We start from the raw sequence: 19,829 nt of genomic DNA, 5'->3' as shown, positions 1-19,829 counted from the left end.
CTTGAAAACACATTGCTTTCGCCTCAACCACTTTCTGTGGTACTGAATTCCACAAGCTCACCATTCTTTGGGTGAAAACAAATTCTCACTGAGTCCTAAAAGGTTTATCCCTTATCTTTAAGCTTTGACCCCTTGCTCTGGACTCCCCACCATTGGGAACATCTGTCCTGCATCAAACCTGTCTAGTTCTGTTAGAATTTTATAGGTTTTTATGAGATCTCCCTCCTCATTCTTATAAACTACAGTAAATACAATCCTAACTAACTCAATCTCTCTTCATAGTTAGTCCCACCATCCCAGGAATCAACTTGGTAAACCTTTACTGCACTCTCTCTACCACAAGAATATCCGTCCTCAAATAAGGAGATCAAAACTGCACACAATATTCAAGTGTGGCCTCATCAAGGTCGAAAATCACATGACACCAGGTTATAGTCCAACAGGTTTATTTGCAAACACTTGCTCCTTCATCTGGTGTTCGTGAGAGGAAGACTGAACACCTGACACAGACTTTATAAGGAAAACATCAAAAGGTTATACAATTCATGTGAACAAATTGAAGACACATAAGATGACTCTTAAATCTTTAATCAGTTAGAATGCCGGTGCAGGTTTCGATTGACTAATATGCAAATCCCAGAATTTCTTTCAAGTCACTGCCCCGAGACAACTTAAGGTGTTATCAATATAAAGGAGGTGAACCTCCAGTCAGACAATGTATTTTAGGCATGAGGTCTTGTTTAGAGTCTGTCTGTGTCTTTTATTTCCAAAGTAGGAGTTCATAAGATACCACATTGACTGACTGTCTATACATTTTGTGCTTTTTGAACAAAATAGAATGTATCTGCAAATACAAATCTGTAAATGTAAATTCAGCCCACAGATTTGTGTGTGCATGTGAGAGAGGGGGAAAGTGAGTATGTGTGTTTGTGTGAAAGACACAGAGGGGGAGCGAGAATATGTGTGTTGACAGAGATTGCAATTGAACACTTGCAAGTTCAACTTTGAGGAAGTCTGTGCATCTGAGACTGTGCATGTGTTTGGTTGAGAGATACTATGACTCCAAACAAGTCAGGCCTAAAATACATTGTCTGGCCAGAAGTGTCACCTCTTCTATAGCAATAACACCTTAAGTTGTCTCAGGGCAGTGACTTGAAAGAAATTCTGGGATTTAATAATTAATTTAAACCTGCATTCTAGCTGATTAAAGATTTAAGAGTTATCTTATGTATGTTCAAATTGTTTGTATGAGTTGTATGCCCCTTTGATGTTGTCCTCCTAAATTCTGTGTCTAAGGTCTTCCTCTCTCGCTAATACCAGATGAAGGAGTAGTGCTTCCAAAGCTAGTGTTTTCAAATAAACCTATTGGACTATAACCTGGTGTCATATGGTTTTTGACCTTGACCAACCCAGTCCAACACCAGCACCTCTATATCCTGGGTTCACCAATGCTGTAGCAAGACATCCTTGTTTCTGCACTCACTATGAAGATCAACATACAGCTTGCCTTCTTTACTGCTTGCTGTACCCACACATTTACTTTCAGCAAATAGTTCACAAGGGAGCACAGATCTTGTGGGCGGCACTGTGGTTAGCACTGATGCCTCACAGCGCCAGAGACCCGGGTTCAATTCCCGCCTCAGGCGATGTCTGTGTGGAGTTTGCACATTCTCCCCGTGTCTGTGTGAGTTTGCTCCGGTTTCCTCCAACAGTCCAAAAATGTGCAGCTTAGGTGAATTGGCCATGCTAAATTGCCCCTAGCGTTAGGTGAAGGGGTAAATGTAGGGGAATGGGTCTGGGTGGGTTGCGCTTTGGCGGGTCGGTGTGGACTTGTTGGGCCGAAGGGCCTGTATCCACACTGTAAGTAATCTAATCTAATCTTGTTGAACATCCCTCTCTCTCAATTTACAACCATTTGAATAATAATCTGTCTTTCTATTTTTGCTATCAAAATGATAGCCTCAGATTTATCCACATTAACCCACTCACTTTGCCTGACCAAATCACACTGCAATAATCTCTGTATCCTCCTCACAGCTTACCCTCCCACCCAGCTTTGCATCATCTCAAAATTTTGAGATATTACATTTAGTTACCTCATCTAAATTAATAACATATTTGAGATTAGCTAGTACTGATCCATTTAAATTCCCACTAGTCACTGTCTTGCCACTCAGAAAAACTCATTTATTCCCATCGTTTCCAGGGTGCTAACCAATTTTCCATCATAATGCATTACCCTCAAGCTCACGTGCTTTAATTTTACACATCAACGTCTTATGTGGAACTTTGTCAAAAACCTTCTAAACATCTAACGAACAACATCTACAAGCTTCCCGATCAACTCTACTAGTTTAGATTAGATTACTTACAGTGTGGAAACAGGCCCTTCGGCCCAACAAGACCCCCCGAAGCGCCACCCACCCAGACCCATTTACCCCTTCACCTAACACTACGGACAATTTAGCATGGCCAATTCACCTAAGCTGCACATTTTTGGACTGTGGGAGGAAACCGGAGCATCCAGAGGAAACATACGCAGACATGGGCCAGACAGTTGCCTGAGGCTGGAATTGAACCCGGGTGTCTGGTGCTGTGAGACAGCTGTGCTAACTACTGTGCCACCGTGCTGCCCACTTTTTTTTAAAAGGTTCTCCCTGTCCACCTTATCTAACCCTCTGATTAGTTTATCCTTAAAGTATTCCAGTAGATTTGTCAAACGTGATTTCCCTTTTCTAAATTCATGCTGACTATGTCTGTGTCTGACTTTACCACTGTTTTCTAAGTGTTCGGTGATAAAATTCTTGATAATGTATCTTCCTTGATATTGACATCAGACTCACTGGTCTACAAAGAGGAGATTGTGGGAGATGAGCACGAGGGAGCAGATGGTAGTGGGAGAGTGAGGGAGGGGATGAGTGTGAGGATGGGGATAAGTGTGAGGATGAGAATGAGGATATAAGCAAAGAGGATAAGGAAATGGATGAGGGTGTTGGGGATGAGGGAAGGATGAAAGTGAGGGAGATGGGGAACGGAGGAGGGTGAGGGAGTGAATGTGGATGAGGGAGGGATGGGTGGTGAGGGATAAGAGGAATGAGATTGAGGAAGAAGATGATGAGGGATAATATGAGAGTGAGGGGCACAAGAAAGAGGGGAAAGAAAGCGATGCGGGTGAGGGGATGAGTGTGAGGATGGGAATGAGAATCAGATGCATTACGAACACTTAAATGACTCTTGGATAGGACATGAATATAGTAAAATGTAGGATATGTAGGTTAATTTGATCATAACATCGAGGGCTGAAGGGCCTGAACTGTGCTGTACTATTCAATGTTCTATGAGAGAGAAGGAGGGAATGACGGTGATTAGATGAGGGTGAAGGAGGGGATATGTGAAGGAGGGGCACAGAGAATGAAAGGAGAAAGAGACTGGGGACAAAGGAGTAGATGGAGGAGATGAGGGTGATGAGGAAGGGATGAGAGTGAGGGAGAAAGCAGGGAGTGGATGAGGGAGGGGGTGCAGCTGAGGGACAGTTGAAAGTGAGAGAGAGGATGGGGAGGGAGGGGATGAGGTTGAGAGTTAAGGAGATGAGGGTGAGGGACAGGATGAGGGCAAGGTAGTGGATGAGAGTGAGGGAAGAATGAGGGAAAGGAAGGGGTGAGGATGAGGGTGATGGAGAGATGAGAGTGGGAGAAGGGATGAGGGTGGGAGAGGGAGGCTGAGGATGGAAGAGAGGAATGAGTGTGGGAGAGAACAGTGTGAGGAGCATGTAAGATGACAGTGAGGGTGAGGGGATGAGGTGTGGGAGGAGATGAATGTGAGAAGTTGAGGGTGATTGCACGATGGCATAAGAGTGAGCTTGAGAGGATGACGGTGAGGGACTGGATGAGTATGCAGGATTAGGGTGAGGAGGTGGTTGTGGGATTTGACGTCCAGTGTGATTGCTTCTATGTTGTGGAGACGAAATACAGACTGGGTGACCACTTTGGAAAACACCCATGTTCTGTCTGCAAAAATGATCCTAAGCTTCTAGTTGCCTGCCACTTCAACACACCAAAGTGTTCCCAGACCAACATTTTTGTCGCAGGCCCATTGCAGTGTTTCAGTTAGCCTCAGCGCAAGCTCGCAGAATGACACTGCATTTTCCACCTAGGGACCCTGCAGCTTTTGTGACTCAACACTGACTTTGATAACTTTAGAGCTTGGTTTCATCCTTCCTTCCCTGATTTTAACCCAACCCCACTGTTGTGACATGGATTGTTTTTAGCATAGGCACCCACTTTCGCCTTATTATCACATCCCAGGGTTTGTTTTAAGCACGGGGCCCCTCATTCTCTGCTACCCTCAGCTCTCATTACTATTTATTCAGCTTCTCTCCTGTGCTGTTCTGACCTGCCATCCATGATGCCTTCTTTTCCCCACCTTGTTCATATTTATCTGTCTCTCAGCTCCATTTCCAACCATCTGACCACCTCTTCGGCAAAAATACCATTTTTTTCCCCCCCCAGCTGCTATCAACTGTGAAGAAGAGTCACTGGACCTGTTCCTCTCTCCTCAGCTGCTCTCAGATTTGATGAGCTCCTCCTGCACTGGGACAGCGAGCCAGAGGCTCAGGACTGAGCCACGCCCCTTCCGCCGATGCAGCCAATCCGAGCGGCGGACGACGCGGCGAGGTCGCGGGTGGTGACGCGTTTCCGGTTCACTTGCCTGCACGGACGATGCGGACCTGGAGCCTGATGTTTCGGCAGCTGCTCAAGGTCAGCCCGGGCTCCGGGACCTGCGGGCCCCTCGGCCCGGGCCTCGCCGCTCCGGAGGCCGGGCCCCCATCTCAAAAAGCTGCCGTCCTGGTCAGACCCGGAGCCTGCACACCTCACCATCCCCCAAACACCGGAGACCCCTCCCTTCCCCCAAATCATGGAGACCCTACTCCGCCTTCTCCCCTCAGCCCGGACCCCCCTCCTTCCACCTCCACCCAAAACTCTGGCGACTAATGTCCCCAAATGCAGAGACCTGTCCCTCCGCCTCCCCAAACTCTGGAGCCACCCCACCAGAAAGCCTGGAACGACCTCCACTCAAAAATTCTGGAGTCGCTTTCTTTTCACACCCTCTTTTACCCCCCCACCACCTCCCCTTTTAAACTCTGGAGCCCCCTTTCCACTGCCACCCCCCCCCCCCCCAAAAAAAAACCTGGGGCCTCCCAGTGTTTTCCCCTTCTCTCCCATTCATGATTCTTGTGCATTGATAATGCTAATTTCTGGTACTTAATGGGTACTGTCATAGAACTGTGTAAAGTGAATGCATTAGGTATTAGCCAAAATATGTGCAATATAAGTAGTACAACTAATTTAGTTGAATATAGTTCAGATTTAGTTGGTGCTGATTGTATTTTCAGAAAGCATGCACCATCTGTAGGATGAGATTTTTAACGTTCTAAAGGAATTATGATCCAGTTGGTCTGCTGTGATCTCCTTGTACACATTGTTTGACCGGTTTACCTTCACTATTTGTATGAGAGAAGAGGACCTAGCAAATGTGATGAAATCTGAAGATGGACTATCTTGTTCATCTTGTTTTTCAAGGTTGATTCCAATGTTGTTGAAATGTGTTTTTCTTCTGAATGCAGACTGGACGTGCTTGTCGTAGACTCCAAGGTCTTTCAGCAGTTGGGTTGCGGACCTATGCTGATGTTGCACCAGGTATGGTATGTGTTATAGACCCTGGCCAGCTGTGCTTTTCCAGCACTGCACTCTTTGATCTCCAGCATCTGCAGTCCTCACTTTCTTGTAGGGCTGTAGGTGAGAGTTCTCACCTATTAATCATTTTGTTGCTGATTTCCCTATGATTCTTCAACCTTTGTAATGTTAGGCTGATATTTTCATTATAATATCTTGGTGAACTTTAACCCTAATGGAAAACAATTATGAATTGCAAAAGGGAGCAGGAAAATATTTGTGGGACTGGACTTGTGTACTGGTAGATAAAACCACCGTTAGTGCTGTTAAATGCATGTCTGAGCATGTTGTTCCAAGTAGGCTAAAGTGAGGAAATGTGTTGATTCATTTTTAAACCTTCTATTTAGGTTTGCTAAGCAATTAGATAAATTTTAGAGGGTAATACAGCAGCGATTCAGGTCTATCGTTGTTCAGATCAATTTCATTAAAATAAATCCTAGTCTTTATGTGCAGTGTCCATTTTTACTCTTCTGAGAGCCAATGTGACTGTCTTTGAGATGAATCTAATGCTGTTTTATGTGTAACTCCCTTGTGAGGATAAACTGTTTACAATTGCCTACCATCTGCAGTTGAAGGTGTGGTTTTATGCCTGAAGTTATGTAAAAATATCTAAACTTGTACGATTCTGTTGGGGGGTGGCGGAGTGAGGTTTTGGGCACTCAACAGCACTACTGAAAGTCTCTTTTGTCACTCCTGGTATAACAACAGTAATTTTTCATTGGCAAGCTCAAATATCCATGTAATTAGTCTAAAATATGATTTGTACACTGAAATATTGACTTTATTCTGGTCCATGTGTGGACAGACTCAACGTGAAATAATGCTTCACTGGTGACCGTTGAAGCAGTTCAAGCATCAGCAATTGTTGCTCCCTCTCAGCTGCATCATATTTATGGCAAGGAATTTTGGAACCAGAAAGTAAAATTTACAGCAGTTAGTGTTGAAAATAAATTCCTTCTGTTGAAAGAGTCACTTGGCAGGCACTACTCAGTTTTTCCAAAATAGTCATTTTCTTGGAGCAAATGTTATGCAACCAACCAGGGAACAGGCTATTCTGGATTTGATATTGTGTAGGATTAATTAATATTAATTAATCTCAGTAAAAGATCTTCTAGGGAAGAGTGATCTATAATTTTAAATACACCGGGAGGAGGGGGAAGCTAGAGTCCCACACTAGTGTTATGGAGTTAAACAAAGAATTATATAGGCACAAGGACTGTTTTAGCCCTGATGGACCAAAGCAGGAAGACTAAAAGGGCAGTTGATGAATGAATAGTGGCAGATGCTTAAGGAGATACCTAATTGGTGGTAATTAAAATATATTCCAGAAAGAAAGAGGGGTGGTATAAAAGGTGGAAAAACATCCAATGCTAAGCAAGGAAGTTAAATATAAAAACAAAAACTAACACATCAGATTCTGGACACACCAGTAGATGTCTGGAGATTAATGACAGGATATGGCGATAATGTGGGAAAATGGTAGAAGAAGTGATATACTATGTTCTAGAATGGCAGGGCAAATTCACAGACAAGAACGACATAGGATTCTGCCACATTATGTCCATGCTGGTCAACAAGGATCCCATTTTCCAGCTTTTGCCCCATGCACTCATGGTATCACGAGTGAATATCTAAAAACTGCTTAAATACTGTGTGTTTCTGACGTGGTGCTCTTTCAGGCAGAGAATTCTCTACTCCCACCACCCTTTGCGTAAAATAGTTCCTTAAAGTAGCATGGTGGCTCAGTGGTTACTACCACAACATCAGGCATCTGGTTTTGACTCCACACTTGGGCAACTAGTGGAGTTGTACATTCTCCCCACATCTGCATGGGTTTCCTACCACAGTCCAGGGATGTGTAGGTTAGGTGGATTGGCCATGCTAAATTGACCATATTTATGACAAGAGAAATGCAGGTTTGATTAATTGGCTATGGGAAATGCACAGTTACATGGATGGGGTAAGGGGGTGGGTGTGATGCTGTTTGGAGGGTTGGTGTGGACTCTGAGCCAAATGGCATGTTTCCAGACTGTAGGGATTCTGTGGTTCAACATGATAGGTTGAATGGCACATTTCTGTTCCTAATTGTTCGCTTATGCAATGGCCAAACTTTGAGGCACAGATGTGATTTCTTCATAGAATCCATCTTAGTAAATTTTTCATTTTATGACGGGTCTTATTGGCGGTTCATGGTGTCTGATGACGAATATTGGTGTTATATTGGTTTATTGTGTCAGTGATGAAAGCTCAAGCTGAATGTACTCTATATTCCTCATTGCAGTTGATGCAGATGTCACAGTGGTGGGCTCAGGACCAGGCGGGTATGTTGCTGCCATTAAGGCCGCGCAGTTGGGGTTTAAGGTAAGTCAAAGGCTGGTGAGCTAATTATGAAATGGTTTCACATGTAAGGCAAAGCCTCTTGTCCAAATGTACCAATGATTAAAAGGGTAATATTGCAAACAATGTTAAAGGAAGCATAAAATTACAAAGAAGGCAGAAAAAAATGGCAAATAAATTGCTGTACAGGCCAATATGAAGTCCACATTGGACGTTAAAAAAGACTGACAGGGACATTATTTAAATAATGGAAAGCCAGATACAGTGGACAGGTACAGAAAGTTATGGTAAAGGTGATTTAAATGTTGACCTTTTCATAGACAACGTAAACAAGAAGGTAGAAGTCATGCTTCAATACAATACCTGGGTTACATGATGGCAGGAGGAATGGTACCATGTGTTAGGCCTTGAAGGGAGTGCAGTATAGAGTTACGAGGCAGATATCTAGGCTCCCAGAGTTAAATCATGAGAAGTGATTGCACAAACTAGGATTGTGTTCCCTGAAACTTAGAAGATTCAGGTTTAACTTGATCAGAGCTTTCAGGCAAGGAAGGGAAACAAATTATTCCTGCTAGTTGGACAATCCAGAGTTGGGAGACCTGGCTCTATTTTATACCTTTTGAGGAATAAAGTTAGGAAGCATGTCTGTGCATACTGCCTGGACATTTTGAACTCTTCTGCAAAGATTGATGACTGCTGAATTATTCATTGTTAAGCCAGTGATAAAGGAATTCTTATGGTATATTGGTTTATGGAGTCAGGTCACAGAATCATTTCATTGAATAGTAGAACAAGTGATGAATAGTCTCTTTCTGTTCCTGTGTGCTATTAGAAATAAATATCCATAGTGTTATGAAGCACCACCATGTGTGCTGCACGTTCATGCCTTTTACCCATAGCCACTCAGGTCTTTCTTTTTAGATTATTACCCAATTCCTTTCTGAAAGCCAGACTGACCCTGCTTCTATCACTCTCAAGCAAAGCATTCCAGATCCTAACCCCTTGCTGTGTGAAAATATTTCCCCGTGTCAAGTAGGAACAGGTTCTCCATATCTACCCCATGTTTTGAACACCTCTATCAAATCTCCTATCAACCTTCCCTCAGGAGAGCATGCTCAACTTCAGCAACTAATCTTCCTAACTTAAGTCCTTCATCCCAAAACCATTCTTTTGGATCTTTCCTGCCCCCCTCCAGTGCATTCATATTCTTCATAAAGTATATGGCCCAGAGCTAGACACTTTGTGGGCTCTCTGTAAAGCATAGGATCCTTTATTAATTTCTTAAATGTGTGACTGCACTTACCATATCAAAACTCCTGCAATGTTGCCTCAGGAAAACTTGATGGTGCTGCACGGGTTTGAGTGTTCAGCTCCTCAGAGTAAAGTCAGCCAATTGTAGAGCCAGTGATTGTAAAGGTGCTATTTTGCTGGGCTGGTCATTGTGCAAATGACTACCCCAGAAGGTATTCAACAGTGATGTGAAGCTATTAAGCACTTCTAGAGTTTCGAAGAATCTAAGAATGCTCAAAGACCTATCTAGAAAAACATGACATTTCAGCTGACTCAGGATGAAATGTGCGACAGGTAAAAATAACAATAGCTAATTCAGTTACAAGACAAAATATATCCACCTGGCTGCAGAAGACTCTCAAAAGGCAATCAAGGAAAGGTTGACGGTCAGATCAATCTGACATTTTTGTCCTATTGTGGGGGAAATATTCCTATAGAAACTAAATTTGTACTCTGTCCATGGGTGTGGGAGTTCACATTAAATACAGAACTCACTTTCCTATTCATCCAGACCCTACCTTCTGCATGCAGATTACGTGATCTATCGAGCCTTTTCTTTAATCAATATTCACTGATTTCCTGCACAGTAGAGCTTATATTTCAAACTCTTCAGCTTCATCAATAGACCCTGCTGAGATCCATTAGTCTCAGTCAGCATCATCTCTCCCAGCTCTGCATTTCTGCTATTATACACCAGCTGCCTATTCTTCTAGCTCCTCTCTCATTGCTAAGTTCAATTTTCAGCCACCTTTGCTACCTTGACCTATTCTCACCTTCAAAACCTTCCTTTCTAAAACTCTGCCATTGACAACTCCTGTTCAGCTCTTAACTGGACTGTAAGGTACTTTGGGATTTATTCCTGTTATTGTCCCTGAATCAGGGGAATTCATTCTCACCTCTGATTGTTCAGCTATATAAACCTCACATTGTTTGGCTATACATATATCTATATCAGTGATGATTTAAATATGTAAATGGTGTAAAGGCATTGTTGATAAATTAAGTTGTTATATATTTTATAATAGTATTTTAAAGGCAAAGGATAATTCATTCCTGTTAAGCAAAGGGGTGAAAGGTATCTGTTCAAAAAAGGGAATAGGAATAACCCCAGGAATTATAGGCTGGTTAGTCTTACTTCGGTGGTAGGCAAAGTAATGGAAAGGGTACTGAGGGATAGGATTTATGAGTATCTGGAAAGACACTGCTTGATTAGGGACAGCCAGCACGGATTTGTGAGGGGTAGGTCTTGCCTTACAAGTCTTATTGATTTCTTTGAGGAGGTGACCAAGCATGTGGATGAGGGTAGAGCAGTGGATGTAGTGTACGTGGATTTTAGTAAGGCATTTGATAAGGTTCTCCATGATAGGCTTATGCGGAAAGTCAGGATGCATGTGATAGTGGGAAATTTGGCCAGTTGGATAAATAACTGGCTAACTGGTCGAAGTCAAAGAGTGGTTGTAGATGGTAAATATTCAGCCTGGAGCCCAGTTACAAGTGGAGTTCCGCAGGGATCAGTCCTGGGAGTCGAAGGGTGGGTCAGTAAGTTTGCAGACGATACGAAGATTGGTGGAGTTGTGGATAGTGAGGAGGGCTGTTGTCGGCTGCAAAGGGACTTAGATATGATGCAGAGCTGGGCTGAGGAGTGGCAGCTGGAGTTCAACCCTGTCAAGTGTGAGGTTGTCCATTTTGGAAGGACAAATAAGAATACTGAATACAGGTTGAAAGGTAGGGTTCTTAGTAAGGTGGAGGAGCAGAGGGATCTATGTTCATAGCTCTTTGAAAGTTGCCACTCAGGTGGATAGAGCTTGTAAGAAGGCCTATGGTGTATTAGTGTTCATTAGCAGAGGGATTGAATTCAAGAGTCGTGAGGTGATGTTGCAGCTGTACATTTGGAGTACTGTGTGCAGTTCTGGTCGCCTCACTTTAGGAAAGATGTGGAAGCTTTGGAGAGGGTGCAAAGGAGATTTACCAGGATGTTGCCTGGAATGGAGAATAGATCGTACGAGGATAGGTTGAGAGTGCTAGGCCTTTTGTCATTGGAACGGCGAAGGATGAGGGGTGACTTGATAGAGGTTTATAAGATGATCAGGGGAATAGATAAGAGTGGACAGTCAGAGACTTTTTCCCCGAGAACAACAGAGTGTTACAAGGGGACATAAAGGTGAAGGGTGGAAGGTATAGGGGGGATGTCAGGGGTAGGTTCTTTACCCAGAGAGTGGTGGGGGCATGGAATGCACTGCCTGTGGGAGTAGCAGAGTCAGCATCATTGGTGACCTTTAAGCGGCAATTGGATAGGTACATGGATAGGTGCTTAAGCTAGGACAAATGTTTGGCACAACATCATGGGCCGAAGGGCCTGTTCTGTGCTATATTGTTCTATGTTATCAGGGTTAGGCAGGAATGTGGATTTAAGGTTACAATCAGATCAGTTGTGATCTTATTCAATGTTAGGCATGATTTGGAGGTGCCAGTGTTGGACTGGGGTGAACAAAGTTAGAAATCACATAACACCAGATTATTGTCCAACAGGTTTATTTGGAAGTACTAGCTTTCAGAGCACTGATCCTTCATCAGTTGGTTGTGATGAAGGAGTAGCACTCCGAAAGCTAGTGCCTCCAAATAAACTTGTTGAACTATAAACTGGTGTTGTGATTTTTAACGTTATTTAATGGTCCATTCCTGTTCCTAATTCATATGTTCTCAACTTAATCTGACTACTTTTATTGGTCACTTTGAGGAATTAGATGAAACAGTTATTAACCTAAAATAAAATGCTGCAAATGCACCGCAGGTCTCCTGGTACCTGTGGAGAGAGAAAGAGTTGACGTTTCTAGTCTGTGACCTTTCACCAGAACCTGATCTGCAACACTTCTTTCTGCACTGGTGCTGCCAGATCTGTTAACTCTTTCCAGCACTGTGATCTTTTCAGATTCTGATTATCCCTAGCATCTTGCCTTTTGTCTTAGTTTTGAGGAATGTTTATTTCCACAGATACTGGTACCTTGCCTATAATTACCACTGAATTCAATAATAATTGTCAGGAATATGGAGAAGGTAGAAGGTCAGTTACAATCTTATTGAATGACAGAGCAGGCTTGAAGGACAGCTTGGCAGAAACCCTGTATTACTTGTGTGTGTGTGTGTTCTTATCACATTGTTTGCAGTTACAGGTCAAACAAAGCACTGTTAATCAAGCTCACCTTCCTGAATACTTTCAAAATGGTAACTTTCATTTTTAAACATTGCAGACTGTCTGTGTGGAAAAGAATGATACGTTGGGTGGAACATGTTTGAACGTGGGATGTATCCCCTCCAAAGTACGTATTTGTTCAGTGTGTAAGACACTGCATTTTTAATCAATGTTCTATTGGAATGCTACTATATAGTCACTAAATGTTTTACATATCAATTGTAAGATTAACTGCTTAATCAAAGTTGTCACTCTTGTTCTAGGCCTTGCTGAATAACTCCTATCTCTACCACTTGGCCCATGGGAAAGATTTTGCCAGCAGAGGGATTGAAAGTAAGTATATCTTCAGAACAAAAACAAAAAGTGCAGGTAATGCCTGACAGTATTCTGAGAGAGAGAAGCTGTCACCTTTCATCAGAACCGGAAAAAGTTAGAAATATAGTTGCTTTGGATTGGTTGTAGGAGGTTTTAAAAAAATCAGTGCATGGTTAGAGACGTTAAATGACAAAAGGCTACATGTTGCAAAATCAAAGGGAGTGGTAATTGGAGGAGTAACTAAATGAAGATTGTCTAGTGGAGGTGTAAATGGCAGGATCATGAAGAGCTACCATTTACAAGGAAAAGGAATGATGTGAAATCGTTTTTTGAAATGGAAAAGGAAGTAAGTGAGACAGGTGGTGATTTAAAATTATTAGAGCTATACAAAATCATGAGGAGCTAAACAGATGAAGGAACTGTTCCCATTAATAGAAAGATTGAGACAGAGAGAACACAAATTGAAGGCAAGAGAGGCGATGGAGGAATGAAAATCTTTCTTCACTAAGTAAGTGATTGGGATTGGAAATGCCTTGCTTGTGTGTTGAGAAAGATTCAATCAAGGTATTTAAGCGGGAATTCAATTATTGTCTGAAAAGGAAGAAAAGTGGCCACACAAATTGCGTGATAAAGGAGATGTATGGCATGCTTGCCTTTATTGGTCAAGGCACTGAGTAAAAGAATCAGGATGTTATGTTGCAGCTTTATAAGACTTTGGTTAGGTGATACATTTGAGTTCAATTTTAGTCGCCATGTTACAAGAGGGATGTGGAGGTTATAAAGGGGGTGCAGAAAAGGTTTTCCAGGATGCTGCCTGGAATAGAAGGTATGAGCTATGAGGAGAAGCTAGTAAACTCTGGTTGTTTTCTATAGAGTGGTAGAAGCTGAAGGTAGTCTTGATAGTCTATAAAATTGAGATGCATGGATAGGGTTGACGGTCAGGCTCTTTTTTTTTCCCCCCAGAGTTGAAATATCTAATACTAGAGGGCATGCATTTAAGGTAAGAAGGGGGGATAGTTCAAAGGAGATGAGGGGTAAGATTTTTTAGTGTTAAGTGTCTAGAATGTGCTGCCAGGGATAGTGGTGGAGGCAAACACAAAGGGGGGTGTTTAAGGGACTTTTAGATAAGAACATAAATATGCAAGGAATAATGGAATATGGACCAAGGGGCAGGCAATAGGAATTAGTTTATGTTGGTGTCGTGTTCAACGCAATGCTGTGGGCTATACAGTTCTATGTTCTAGGAATGTGCAGAATAATATGACCATGTGCAGTCAGTTGGGATTAGTTTAGAATGGCATTGTAGTCCGTGTAGACAATGGCGGGCCAAAGGGCCTGATCCTGTTTGTACTGTTCTTTTGTAATGAGGAGATGGCATGGTAATGGTGCTCGGTGAATTCCTTCAGAACAGGTGAATGGACTCCTGTGCTGTAACCAGTCTGTGACTCCAGTAAATTCTGAAAACTCAGAAATTCCTAGTTGAAACTGAAGGGGATGAAGTGTTATTCCTCAAGCTTATATCAAGCTTAATTGAGGAGCAGAGTGCAAATGTGGAAGACAATTAAAATGCCAGGTGACCAGAGCTTGGATTAAATGAGCTAGCCGAATGGAAGACTATTGCAAAGCAGTTAGTAAGTCTACATTTGGTTTTCCTAATCTAGAAGAAACTATATTGAGCAGCAAATGCAGTATACTAAATAAAAATACAAGTAAACTGTTGTTTCACTTACAAAGGAGTTTTTAGGGTCTTGGATTGTGAAAAGAATATAGGTAAAATGTAGGAGTTACATTTTTTGGGCTTGCTGTTTGAAGGTGTCATATAAAGGGGAGGATGTGCTTGAGGTCTGGGCTAAGTTTTGACAGGCAAGCCTACCCTTTGGAATGGTAAAAGAGATGTGTAAGAGACCACATGGCATTGAGAAAAGGGTACAAATTGGAAGCAAAATGAAGAAAAATTTCAAATTCTGTAGGTACAAATGAGGAAGTAGCACTGGAGCAATAAACATACAAGGATTAGGAGATTTAGAGTTAAGATTTTAGGCAAGATATGTAAAATGAAGTGAGGAGTTTCTTTTCTCGCAGTTAGTGGTAATAACCTCAAACTGTTATCAATGAGGTTATCAACCTGTTATCAATGAGGTCAGTTGAAAATTGGATAGGATCTTGAGGGAAGTAAGCTTGTCAGAACATAAGGAGAGATGGAAGGGTGGAGAATTGGACTGTTTATAATGCTGTACTGGTTAGAAGGCCTCCTTCTGTGGTGCCATTAATCTGATTTCACAAACAGTCTCCTTTTTATTTTGAGTGAGTGGAATTGAAGGAGAAGTCATTTAAGATGAGGACAGGTTCAGCCAGATGGAGGAAGGTAGTGATGAATGGGTTCTGTGCAGGGAAGCACCAGGGAGCTTTGATTATCCTGGTATGATCATGTGTAGGGACACCCTTGATGAAGTCAGTCACTTGGGGCCAGGAAACTGGGAACGATTGAAAGTGACAGAGGGCATCAGAAGAATAAACTAGACCACTGGGAGTAAAATAGTCCAGAAGGGAAAGCATCCGTTGTGGGACAGAAGCAAGCTCAGTGTCTACTGAGACAGTTCTTATGGTCAAGTAGGTATATTTGGTTAATTGTCCTATTTCTTCCATTGCCCCACCACCTTGTATAAATCTGAGTGGTTTGGCTGGAAATAGGGAGTAAATGGCATATGGTGGAGTTGGTCATTGCTCACACTGTCACTTACTGATTTCCTCCCCCGCCACCACCTTAACTGTTGTATTTTATATAAAATATGGGGGCATAAAATTGACTTATTCTGTGTTTCTTCAGTGGGTTTAAAACTTATGAGTGAAGTTGGATGTCTTGTGGCTCATTTCAGTATATGACAAGGGCATGCAATCGCTTTAGAATATAAATATCCTTCCCTGCAAATTAACTGTAAATGTGAATAGCATATTTTTGATCCTAATTACATTTGGTTAAAATGTAACTTAGTGCACAATATTGAAAGTTCAAAAGGTGTTACTTTGAACTTTACTTCACATTTCTTTATTAAAGTCACAGGAATGAATCTTAACCTGGAGAAGATGATGGAACAAAAGAGCAATGCAGTGAGGTCACTGACTGGTGGAATTGCTCATCTTTTTAAACAGAATAAGGTTAGTTTCTGATTTAAATGCACCATTTGAATTAATGGTGCATTTATGGAGACCTTTGTCGAGGTAAGGGGAGCAGAGGTTGTTGCTTGCTTTACCATGTCCAAAGTCTTCCTTCTGAGGAGCTACGATAGAATGTGTTAAGTTTGATTAACTGTGAATCTTATCCTTAATACCTACTCACTTGGCCTATATCATTTGAGCATAGGCAGAACTAAAATTTAATCTCTGACATTTGGAAATAAATTTGAAAGTTCATGTACATCTTATAGAGGCAATTCTGTTTTAAATTTAGTAATATTTTCAGTTATTGCATTTAGTGTACGTTTTCTGCATGAAATGTCGACCACCCCAGGTTTGGTATGTTTTTGTAGTCTGCTGCTTCAAATCTGCATGTAGACCAATTAAAGTCATAGATTCATAGAGATGTACAGCACTAAACAGTCCCTTTGGTCCGACTCGTCCATGCTGAACAGATAGCCTAAATTAAACTAGTCCTCTTTGCCAGCACTTGACCCAGATCCCTCTAAACCTTTCCTATTCATATACCCATCCAGATGTCTTTTAAGTGTTGTAATTGTACCACTTCCTCTGGCAGATCATTCCATGCATGCACCACCCTCTGAGTGAAAAAGTTGTCCCTTAGCTCCATTTTAAAATTTTTCAGTATTTACTACAACTCCACCAATTTCCATGACACCAGTTAGCTGGATACTTATCCAGAACAACTCACTTGATTAGCACCGCATCTACTAATATTCACTCCCTCCACGATTGATGCTTATTAGCAGAAGTATGTATTATCTACCAGATGCACTGCAGAAATTTGCCAGACATCCTTAGACAGTACCTTCCAAACCCCTAAACGCTTCTATCTAGAAGGACAAGGGGAGCAGATACATAGGAATGCTACATAGGAATTCCCTTCCAAGTCACTCACCAACCTGACTTGGAAATATATCACCATTCCTTCACTGTCACTGGGTAAAAATTCTGGAATTCCTTACCTACAGCATATTGATTGCAGCAGTTCAAAAAGGCAGCCTACCAACACCTTATTAATGGTAAGTAGGAACAGGCATTAAGTACTGGCCAGCCAGCGATGCTCACGTCCTGTGATTAGATTACTTAGTGTGGATACAGGCCCTTCGGCCCAACAAGTCCACACCAACCTGCCGCAGCGCAACCCACTCATTCCCCTACATTTGCCCCTTCACCTAACACTATGGGCAATTTAGCATGGCTAATTCACCTAACCTGCACATTTTTGGATTGTGGGAGGAAACCGGAGGAAACCCACGCAGACACGGGGAGAATGTGCAAACTCCACACACAGGCGCCTGAGGTGGTTATTGAACCCAGGTCTCTGACGCTGTGAGGCAGCAGTGCTAACTGCTGTGCCACCATGCCGCCCACCAATGTGAGTGAATTTTTTAAAAAGTATCCTTTCCATGAAAGCCAGCTAGCATTTGTCGCCTTCACCGCCTGTTTATATTGAGGAGCTGGTGCACGATGACACCCTGATCACGTTACAGCTTTCACTTTCCCAACCTTTCAGATTCTTTCCTATTTTTGCTACCAAAGTGGATAAATATCCACGTTATACTTCATCTGCCATGTATTTGCCTCAACTTGTCCAAATCACACTGAAGCTTCTCTGCATCTTCTCTTTTCACCCTCCCATTCACATTTGTCTGAAAACTTGGAGATGTTACATTTAGTTCCCTTGTGTAAATTGTTATAAAATACTGTGCTGGTATCCAAACACTGATCCCTCCAGTACTCCACTGATTACCAGCTGCCACTCAGAAAATGACCTGTTACTCCTATTGTTTCTTGTCTGTCAAAGTTAAAAATCTCAACACCAGATTATAGTTCAACAGGTTTATTTGGAAGCACTAGCTATCGGAGCACTGCTCCTTTATCAGGCAGCTACCTGAAGAAGAGGAGCAGTGCTCCGAAAGCTATTGCTTCCATATAAACCTGTTGGACAATAATCTGGTGTTGAGATTTTTAACTTTGTCCACTCCAGTCCAACACCGGCTCCTCCACTAGTCTGTCAACAGTTCTCTATCCATGTCAGTACACTTCCCCCAGTCTTGTGTGCTTTAATTTTACTTGCTAATCTTTTGCATGAGATCTTATCAAAAGCTTTGAAAAATCTAAGAAAACCACATCTACTGCTCTACCCCACTTAAAACTCTACGAGGCAAAATAAAACTTGTTGATATTTGTCGTTGTCATTCTATTTCGTTACAAGGTGACACATGTTCAAGGACATGGGAAGATTACTGGGAAAAACCAGGTCACAGCTTACTGTAGTGATGGTAGCATACAAATCATCAACTCCAAGAACATTCTTATTGCCACAGGATCAGAGGTTACACCTTTCCCTGGGATTCAGGTATGAGAGTTAACTTTAAAAAGCGGGATTATTCTCAATTGATAAATTTCCATGTTTTTACACAACTATTTAGCTGATGTACAATCACGTTTAAAAATGTGGTAAGTGACAATTTTAGTACAGTTGAAGGCCATTCAGATTGTCATACCTATTCTGGTGCAGATCTGATTTAGTGCAACCCACTTCCAATTCCCTGCCTATTCTCCATGTTTTTGACATTCTCTTTACCTTGACAACAGTCTTGTGTTTTTATAGAACCTGTTACTGCTTTTTGCCTGGAAGTCAGTTTTGTAAGAGTGTTAAATTAACAATATCAATATGCCATACCCACAGATTGATGAAGAGACAATTGTGTCTTCAACTGGAGCTCTATCATTGAAACAAGTTCCTGAGAAGCTGGTGGTTATTGGTGCTGGTGTCATTGGTGTTGAATTGGTAAGCAGAAGAAACTGCAGAAATGAGGTCTTGCTTTTAAGAACAATTAATCAAAATATTACATAGAAACCCTTTGTGTTTGAACTGGATCTTTGGTAGAACTAACTATTTAATCCATGTCCCTGACTTTTCTTAACTGACCTGCAATTTCTTCCCCTGGTTCAAACCTGCAGATTATTGACCAGTGGCACTCCAGTAATCGTGTATGTCAGCATCTGTCTGAGAACCTAAATCAAAAAAAACTTCTAATCTCTTGAAAATTTGTGTCACACGTTTCACTCCCCTTAACAGATATCAAAACAAATCTTGGATTCCACTAACCAAGAGTGGGATTGAGAAAGGAAATGAATCCTGTAGTTGATTAAAATCAATGATTTAATGGTATGTTAGGGTAATATTTCCTGACTGTGAAGGATGTCACAGCTATCACAGTTCTCAGAAAGTGAGCTGATATCCCTTATAACAGCACTGACAGGTCTCACCAGTGGGACCGTTAACTTACACAGCTGTCCAGTTACAGTCTGCTAACTACGGTCTACTACAAGTTACATGATACCCGTCTAATATACTGCCTCCGAATTCCAGGCTATTTCAGTACCAACTAGTGTCTCACCCCACTCGGCACCATAAAAGGTGGAGCATTTGTAGAACTACTGGTGTCTTGGGCATTAATCTCCAAGTGTGGCTCCTAAAGGTGGTCCAACAAGTGACTGGCCGCCTACCTTCCAGGCTGTTGGGACTTGTACTTTCTGCTCTTGTTAATTTATCTTGATGGTGACATCTCTAATTGTTAGATCAACGTCACCATCAAGATTCTGCACAACATTTGTGGATGTGCAAATGTCTGGACTGTCATACAGAGAACAAATGTCCCATGTACAAATTGCAGCAGTTTTAAATGGGGCGAGCAGAGCTGGGCAGCAATCTTAATGGATGTCTTGGTGCCTCACTCAGCAAAGGAAATTAGAGGGAA

At 42.0% G+C, this 19,829-nt stretch overlaps 1 protein-coding gene across 2 annotated transcripts in view; it reads left to right on the top strand.

The window, feature by feature from the left end:
* Window positions 1-4,663: 4,663 nt before the first annotated feature.
* Window positions 4,664-19,829, top strand: part of dld (deltaD) — a 28,200-nt gene continuing 13,034 nt past the window's right edge. Inside the window, exons 1-8 of one of the 2 annotated variants that reach the window (XM_072562436.1) lie at window positions 4,664-4,757; window positions 5,624-5,696; window positions 8,014-8,093; window positions 12,608-12,676; window positions 12,813-12,882; window positions 15,920-16,020; window positions 18,278-18,421; window positions 18,755-18,856. In XM_072562436.1, coding sequence (XP_072418537.1) covers window positions 4,719-4,757; window positions 5,624-5,696; window positions 8,014-8,093; window positions 12,608-12,676; window positions 12,813-12,882; window positions 15,920-16,020; window positions 18,278-18,421; window positions 18,755-18,856 — 678 coding nt within the window. In that variant the 5' untranslated portion in view covers window positions 4,664-4,718. Of the gene's footprint in view, window positions 4,848-5,623; window positions 5,697-8,013; window positions 8,094-12,607; window positions 12,677-12,812; window positions 12,883-15,919; window positions 16,021-18,277; window positions 18,422-18,754; window positions 18,857-19,829 lie in introns of both variants that reach the window. The other variant, XM_072562435.1, reaches the window with a different exon arrangement.

The sequence above is a fragment of the Chiloscyllium punctatum genome, chromosome 44, assembly GCF_047496795.1.
Source record: "Chiloscyllium punctatum isolate Juve2018m chromosome 44, sChiPun1.3, whole genome shotgun sequence".
NCBI classification, from domain to species: domain Eukaryota; kingdom Metazoa; phylum Chordata; class Chondrichthyes; order Orectolobiformes; family Hemiscylliidae; genus Chiloscyllium; species Chiloscyllium punctatum.
Note: the sequence above shows the minus strand (reverse complement) of the source record. Positions and strands in the feature narration are given on the sequence as shown.